This window comes from Neolamprologus brichardi, chromosome 22, assembly GCF_056152115.1.
Source record: "Neolamprologus brichardi isolate AB-2024 chromosome 22, ASM5615211v1, whole genome shotgun sequence".
NCBI classification, from domain to species: domain Eukaryota; kingdom Metazoa; phylum Chordata; class Actinopteri; order Cichliformes; family Cichlidae; genus Neolamprologus; species Neolamprologus brichardi.
The window spans coordinates 23,342,038-23,350,312 of record NC_142124.1 but is presented as its reverse complement, the minus strand read 5'-3'; the positions used below and the strand labels follow the sequence as shown (position 1 = coordinate 23,350,312).

Genomic DNA, 8,275 nt, shown 5'->3' with positions numbered 1-8,275 from the left:
CCTTGGCAATGTGTATTCCTCAACTATAGTTGGCAAAATGTTGTTATGATTGCTTTGGTCCCTAGCATATTGCTGCAGATATTTTTGAAAGGAAGTGATGGAGTTGTCTGTAAAAGCTGACCAGCTACTCTAAGACCTGTGGTAAAACTGTGAAAAATGCAACACAAACTGGAATGGAGAGATTTACCTTCAAAGACAAAGTTGAGCCTTTTGAAACATGTTGGCTGCACCAGTCTGGTACAACTTTGTCTTTGAAGACAAACATCTCCATTTCTGGAGTGTCACACTTCTAGTTACTGAGCATCTGCAGGCAAACATGAAAACCTCTAGGCAAAGATGGCAATCAGTTAGAAGCCACAACAATCATTAGGAGGTTTTTTAGTGCAGAAACTTTTACCCAGCATGTACCGGCAACTACCAGGAATCACTGCCAACCATTCAGGAAATACACCTTTCCCAAGCAAACAATGGTGCTATCATGTCCAATACGGAAGATAACTTTCACATGATATTATGTGAAAAACGTCAATATTCATGCACCCTCATGGATATATAGCTATAAGAGGCAATTTGGGTTGTGTCTGTGCTATGAATCACCACAGAAGAAGCAAACAAGGTTGAATTGAAATCAATAGAAGAATTCCACAATAGTAAAGGTGGTATAAGTAAAACTTCAAGGAGAAAAAGTTATAACTGAGCTTCTTCTAGAAGTTGTAAAGTAGAAATAAAGTTTAAATATCTCTACTATGGCCAACAATAGCATTATAGTACATGGCTCTCTATTGATACTGTTTTTTAATTGTTATACAAAACTTTAAGATTTTTATCTTTGTAAAAAGCGCTGTTTAAATAAACTTTACTTACTTATTTTCTGTTTTTAGGTTAGGGGTGTTCTTATGAATGGTGATCAACACAGGCTGCTGTTAACTGATCCATTTTTCTTTAACTAAAACTCTGGCTATTTCTTCTACTAAAACAAAAGAGGAGAAAACATGAAAACAGAGAAATGTGTAAATTATGTATTTAAAGAACAATGAAGACATTCTTATCCCTTTTAGTGCTATTTAAGAACCAGCTCAGACTCGAGAAGAGAGTGTGAAACTGCTTTATCACACTATTTCTTGTTGTTTCTTGCTGCACCTGCGCCAATATTGTCAATTTGAACACCTGCCATTCTGGCACCTCTAGTTGGGAAACAATAGATGCCTTGTTGGTATTCAAATCCAAGTGACATAGTAATGAAATGGATATTGCTGAGGCGGAAGACAATTTGTCAGGTGCTTGCTCAGAAAGTACAGATTTTATTATGCAGATTGGTCTGCAATCTAATTGGCACAATGAGGTCTATCAGAAAGTGTCACAGATTTATTCTGGGCCCAGATTGCTGTTTATTTTTTTTTCTCATTAACCAAACATCAACATCTTTTGAAATTGTATTAAAAGCCGATTCTGGCCAGACGACATAACCTCCTTTGAGAGGCGGCAATGACGCACGTGTGACGAAAGATATGCAGAAGAACAGACTGAATATCACAATAGATCATTGTCCACCACTCAGTGGCAGAGTTAATCGACCGTCAGGCATAATATCTCAGGTGACATCACAGATATCAAAGGCCTAAATTTAATGAAGCTTAGAGGGATGATACATCAGCACTGTGTTCTGGTGTTATAACATATTACAGTAATTGCCCTGAGGGTGGCACTCTAATTAAAGAGCATAATTTCTAACTTGGATGTGCCAAGTTGGCTACGTGTCTAATCTGATTTTGATAAAATATGGAAGGATGCTTAATTTTGAAATTCCTTTTCAGAGTTTGACAACAGCTGATGAGCTGATAAAAGTACAAACTGGCTGCAAACACCACTGGACCGATTATAAATGAGGGACTGTTTGAGAGCAGTCTAATATCAGCTTGACCAATGAATGTGATTAATCCTACCAAAAAGATCATAATGTGTGCAATAGGATGATGGTGAAGCAGAGAATACAGCGGGAAAGATCTTTTAGCAACTCTCAACTTTAGCTAACTAACCTACTATGTGTGTAAAAAAAAAGAAAAAAAAGAAGCACTTTTACAACTAAGAAAATATGCTCAATTCAGTTTACTTAATCATACATAAAGACTGGGAACAAAGTGAAACAACTAGTATGCTTCTACTATCAACTTTCTCGTATCACTCCTAGAGGGAAAGTAAAAGGCATGCTGGATCCCATATGAGCTATTATTTGAATAACGGATAACACAGTTTCAGTTGGTTTTGGTGAGAATTTACTGCAAGCACACAACTGTATGTCTTCTTGAATCTCTACTACCTGTTACAGAGGTGCTAAAAGTAGCACAAGCAGTCAGGTTTACACATTGACTGAATTACCAGTCTCTCTTATTCAGCAAAGAATCACTTTTGACATGGTAATGAAAAAAGTGATCGTTTTTCATTAGTTCAAAAAGACTTTATGACACCACACACAGCGAAAAGTGTAGCACTTCAGTGACAATTAAAAAAAAAAAAAAAGGTTTCAGAAGTAGTTTAAAGCAAAACAACCTTTGATGCAATTATGCTAGCTGTTGATAAACAGCTACCAACTCTTTTTATTTTAACATAGGCTAGTGGGGAGTAAGAAGCTTAATACCACCCTATAAATCTTTCCTTTTCACATTTCACACATCAGTCTCTTTCACCTAAATAACAGCTGACATATAAAATTAGAGGGCTGAGGGAGGGAGAGTGGCTGCACAGTTTGAACTTCTCTAATTTCAATCAAATGAGTTGGAATAGGCCCAACCTGCCGTTCAGAGCCGACTCCTCTCATGGATCAATGGCCTCTGAGCCTTGATAATCTCTGAAATTGATTGGCTGTCTCATTGATCATTACTTCAGCATTAGCCAATCAAACATCTTCCCAAGTAAACAAACATGGCAAATAAAGACATCCCCTGAAGTTTAGTCCCGGAGGAGACGCAAGAGATGTGAAGATAATATATAAACTGAAATCCCTCTTGGAAGAGAATATCAAATCATAAGAGTGCTTAATATTTCACTGACTTGATGAAATATGCATTGTAGCTCAGAAAGAAGGAAAAATGCAAAGATTTGGATGCATTATGTATGAGAAGGTCTGCTGGCGAAAATGACACTGCACTGTTGAATAATTGTCATTTCACTATCACCCCAGCACAATGAGATATTGTTATTACTACGCATCACTCAATTCATTTGGAAAGTGCATACAGTTTGCATTTTGTATTTAGAGCCTAACTTGTGCGTGCACAGCATCCAGATGCTCACTAACGAACTAAAGCAATGACTGTTGTGCGTCCTTTGCCTCTGCCTCACTTAATAAATTTCACTACGGTACTGTGTTTTAGAATAGAAGAGTATATTACCCATGCCCAAGTACTACTGTGATGCAAATATTTATTGGGATTATAATAAAGGAAAAACAACTGAGGTTAGTGCTTTTTTATACAGACCAGAGCTGTCATGGGTGAAGACAAACAAACAAAAGAAAAGAAAACTGTGTCACCACGGCTGCCATCTCACACGGCCACTTTCAGAAGGGACACCTGTGGCCTGAAAAATAGAAAGAGAGATATAAACATGCATGAATTTCCCATCCTGGTATCATGCTGTTATGGAATACAAATAACAGCCAAACATCCACAAACCATTTTGCACATTATTCAATGCATATTTTTTTTCCTTATGTGTCATTTTCAGGTCACATAGTGGAGGGTATTCTATCCCCGACTCTAACTACTTCATGGCATTTAAAGCTCTAAAATAACACGTAGAAGATTGAAAATGGGTGGAAATCACACACAAAGTCTGTGTAAGGTTTATACGCTATTCCATAATATCAGCTAGATATCATGGAATATATATAGATATCTATATATAGATAGATAGATAGATAGATACATGCATACATATAGATACATATAGATACATATAGATATATAGATATTCATGTACATACACAGATGCCCCTGAGACAATCCAGCAAATAGAAGCAGGATGCAAGATGCAGGCAGGCCATAGATGGAAACAACACAAGAAACTGGGTGACATAATATGTAGGAACAGGACCCTTGAGCTCCCAGGCCTCTGGTAAAGGACCCAAGCTTGAAGTACAAAGTACTGGACCAGTCTTTTGAGTACTTCTACTTATGGCCATTGATCAATGGTCTTTGATCAATAATCAATGGGCTTTGATCAGTGGTTGTTGATCAATGGTCATGACAATTTGCATATTAATGATCAAGGAACTGATGTCACAGCCCATTGTTCCTTCAGTGGGCTGGTTTCAGTCATTGTACAAATGTACTGTTTATAAGGCTGGGGAAACCTGCACTCAGCTCAGACTGAAGAAGTCACTTGAATGAGTTTTGAAATGTTTCTCCCACTGAAAATGCTATGTCCAGATGAACAGAATCAACCTTTTGGGACCTACAGGACTTTGTCAGCCATGGCAACCCATGCCATGAAGATCCCTGGGCTGAGTCAGCAGAGCGTTGTCAACTTTTACACATTATGCACCTCAACACTCAGTGACCGTGCTCTGCAACTTTGTGTGTTCTGCCACTTAACAGCTGAGTTGCTGTGGTTTGTAAATGCTTCCAATTTGCAATAATACCACTCACAGTTAATCATGGAATATCAAGGAAAAAAGAAATTAAATAACTATCATTGTAGCAATGGCAGTATGCTATTACAGTACAGCACTCAAATTCAGGGAGCTTTTTAGAATAAGAAATGTTTATAAGGCAGACTAAAGTAGTGCAGTGCTTGTTTTCTCAGTAAACCTTTTTTTTTTCCAGAAGAGTGCAGCCCTAGGCAAAAACACTGTATACACTCTAGAGGACACATTTACCAGAAGCATTGTGGGACTAAGATGAGGGTGAAATCCAACACCAGTTCTAAAAGCACTGTAGCAGATAGTTATTCCGCTGGTCTTACAGGAAACTAGACTTACGTGCCTCCTCTGAGCTCTGCTTGCAGAGAGAGGCCAGACACTTTAGCCAATCACAGGGCTTTTCAGACCAGATAAGGTGAGTAATATAGAGAGTGAAAAAAGTCAATACAGAAGTAAGACAAGGTGCCACAAAGGTACTGAAAGTGCAAAAGTGCAGTTTGAATCCTGCGAGAAACCAAAAGTGGGTCCTGACTTACATTTAGCATATGCCTGTGCTCATCTGGTAGAAGTGTGGAAGAACAAGGAGAGAACTTTTTTTTTTTAAGAATTTGTATTTTTATCATGCAGCACATCTTACAGAGAAAACTCAGCACAGTCAGTATCCCCTTCTGCACAGAAAATCATCATTATGAACCGTTCAACTGTTGTCCTCTGCAAGCGCTGATTAAATTAAAAAAATAAAAGTAATGATAAATAATAAGAAATAACTTCAACTTGTACAAAACACACCCAACATCTAAAAATTAATGCAGTGCAACTGCGGCTTACTCTACTCTGGTGTTTACCTTATATACCTTATTACTGGCATCCAACTTCTTTAAAGCTGTGCTTCACCTTTACTAATCCTGTTGCAGTTGGATAAAACACACAAAAGAACAGAGTTTTTTTTAATACTCGCCACAGAGCTAGTGCCCCTGCTCTGAAGCTTCAGTGGCAGGGAGCCACTACACAATAAAAGACTGAAGACAAACAACTGGAAGGAAAAGCTTTACTACCCACTGTATTATGAGACACACAAGAACTACAGTCAGCAACTAAAGTCAAAATGTTTTTACACAACAGCAGCAGAAATTTTCTTTGAATAAAAACACAGATGCATTTAAATACTTCCTCTGAGGTACAGAGAGAAAAGGTCGCTAATAATGAAAGTAGCAATAATTGGTTTGGTATACTTACTTTGGTATACGCACAGTGATGATTGTGAGAGTTCAGAGGTTTGAGAACCTTTTCACACTTACTAGTGCTGCTTAATTTGATCATTGCAGATAATATGTTAGTGCAGGAAGTAAACAAGATTAGATTCTTTTTACTTTCACTCTGAATTTCCCCCAGTTTTGAAACCACAAAGCAGAATTTAACTCCAGTGGATTACTGCAAATAGATGTTGACAATCTACATGATTTTGTAGACATCCTGACACAAATACAAGTTAAGGATGCCACACATGGTGTTCAGTCTTAAAGCCATGCTGCTTCCAAGGTGTTGATATTTGCACACAAATCTTTTGGACAGGAATTTTTTAAAGAGTAATTGCATCACAGCAGGAGGCTGACTTTGATGGGCAAAGGATCCAGTGTTTGCTACGGATGTGTATACCAGGCTCGGGGCTTAACTCTGAGTAACACAAACAATGAAATGCTCTAGGCTCAAACAAACAATTTTATCAAGGCATTGTACAGGGAGGAGTGTAATTTGATGTAGCGTGTGTATCCTGGGCACATCTCTTTAAAGGCACCAGTTTCCTAAAGTGCACAACCCAGTGTTTTACAGGTCGACTCCTAACTGTCTCATTCAAACACTTCATCTCCCACAGGCAAAAGAGCTCACTGGCTGGAGTCCCTCAACACGCGTGAAACCCCCTAAACCTTGAGAAGCCTGGAAAGTGCTTTTTTCCATTTAACTTGATAAAATCTTAGACTTTTACCATTGCTGTTTTCTGCAAGGTTTGATTAGACTTTGTGAAACCCTCTGAATGCACACGGTTAGAGGTTCTTTCAAAACACACTTGAAATACAGTGGGTTTGAAAATGGCTTATACAAAAGCCATTTTCAAACCCATCAGTTTTATATGAGCGGGTAAAAGGCAGCACCTTTCATACTGCTTGTTGAAAGGCAAGGGTGACTTCCTTGAATGATTAGAGAGATTAAAATGTTTAACTGACAATGCAGTTAATAGCCACAAGAGCAACGTAATAAGCACAGTGTGCCTAAACACTTTGGCAAAAAGCACACTGACTTTTCCAACAGAATCTTAAACACAACACACATACAACCCGGGATTCAGCCACTTTGTGTGTGCCAGAATTTACATTTGTTGTTTCTGATTGTATTTCCTTTTGTGGTAGCTGTTTTGTTGCTTTTCTTTTCTTTTCTTTTTTTCAAAAAGACATGGTTAAAAAAGCTCTGACTTGTAACCTTCAATTCTGAGTTGATTGACCCTGTGAATGGAGACTCACTGTTAGGCTCAGAACAGGTGATCAGAGGTAGCTCGGTCTGTTCAGTCTGAGCATTTTGACTTTTAGTTAAGCGTGTGCTTTGGTAATGAACAAAAGCCATCGGTGGAGCTCCAGCTATGATTTAACATAACACAGGGTAAGCAAAGTGCCTACATTTGAATGCAGGGGTACTGGAAATATGACCATTTGTCAATGTAGACTGTGAGATTTTTTTTTAAGACAGAGAAAAAAAAAGAACCATTTAGTTAACACAATGAAATTTTGGTCTGTGTTATCTACTCAATCAACATTGCATCAACTGTGAAATTCTTGGCCAGTTCTATTAGTGGTGTGTAAAATGATCATTTGACAACATCAAAAATTGATACCAATACTTTTTGGTCATTTTATTCAGTTCTTGTTATACATAGATAATTATTGCTCCCTATAATTTGTAAATTATTTTCTATATTGGCCCTCAGTGATACTTGTTCAACATGTATTCAGTATGCTGCTTCACTAAGTGTTCCTTGCTATTACTGGTTTGGCCCTTCATTTTGCCTTCAGAATTCTTCATGCTATAGATTCAACAAGTGTTGGAAACATTCCTCAGAGATTTTAGTCCATAGCGATGTGACGTTATAATAGTATAATAGATGGGGGGTGTACATCCATGACTACATCTCAAAGGTGATCTATTAGATTGAGATGTGGTGACTCTGGCATTGTGTCATTTGACTACAGTTAAATACAGTCAATGAATAATGAATACAGTCATTGTCATGTTCAAGAACTCAGGGAGCTTTGTGGTGAGTTATCATGCTCCAAGACATGTTCAGCAATAATACTCAGCATTTAAATGACGCTCAGTTATCACTAGAGATGGACCGATCCGATATTACGTATCGGTATCGGTCCGATACTGACCCAAATTACTGGATCGGATATCGGCGAGAAATAAAAAATGTAATCCGATCCATTAAATATCAAAAAAGCACCTCACAAAACTTGCTACACAGCGTAGCACGTCGCAGCAGTGTGCATCACGTGATAGAGCGGCTGTGTGTGTTTGTAGCCTAGCTAGCAAACCAGCATTTCATCTCCGAGGAAGTTTTCCCAGAGAGAAGTAAAGCAAGTGTGT

At 38.1% G+C, this 8,275-nt stretch overlaps 1 protein-coding gene across 4 annotated transcripts in view; it reads right to left on the bottom strand.

Moving 5' to 3' along the window:
* Positions 1-3,403: 3,403 nt before the first annotated feature.
* Positions 3,404-8,275, bottom strand: part of LOC118454532 (uncharacterized) — a 40,133-nt gene continuing 35,261 nt past the window's right edge. For all 4 annotated transcript variants that reach the window (XR_015717096.1, XR_015717098.1, XR_015717097.1 and 1 more), the window contains exon 7: positions 3,404-3,576. Coding sequence is in view for 1 of the 4 variants with exons in the window: in XM_087835020.1 (XP_087691146.1) it covers positions 3,526-3,576 (51 nt within the window). In the remaining 3 variants the exon portion in view is untranslated. The remainder of the gene's footprint in view (positions 3,577-8,275) is intronic.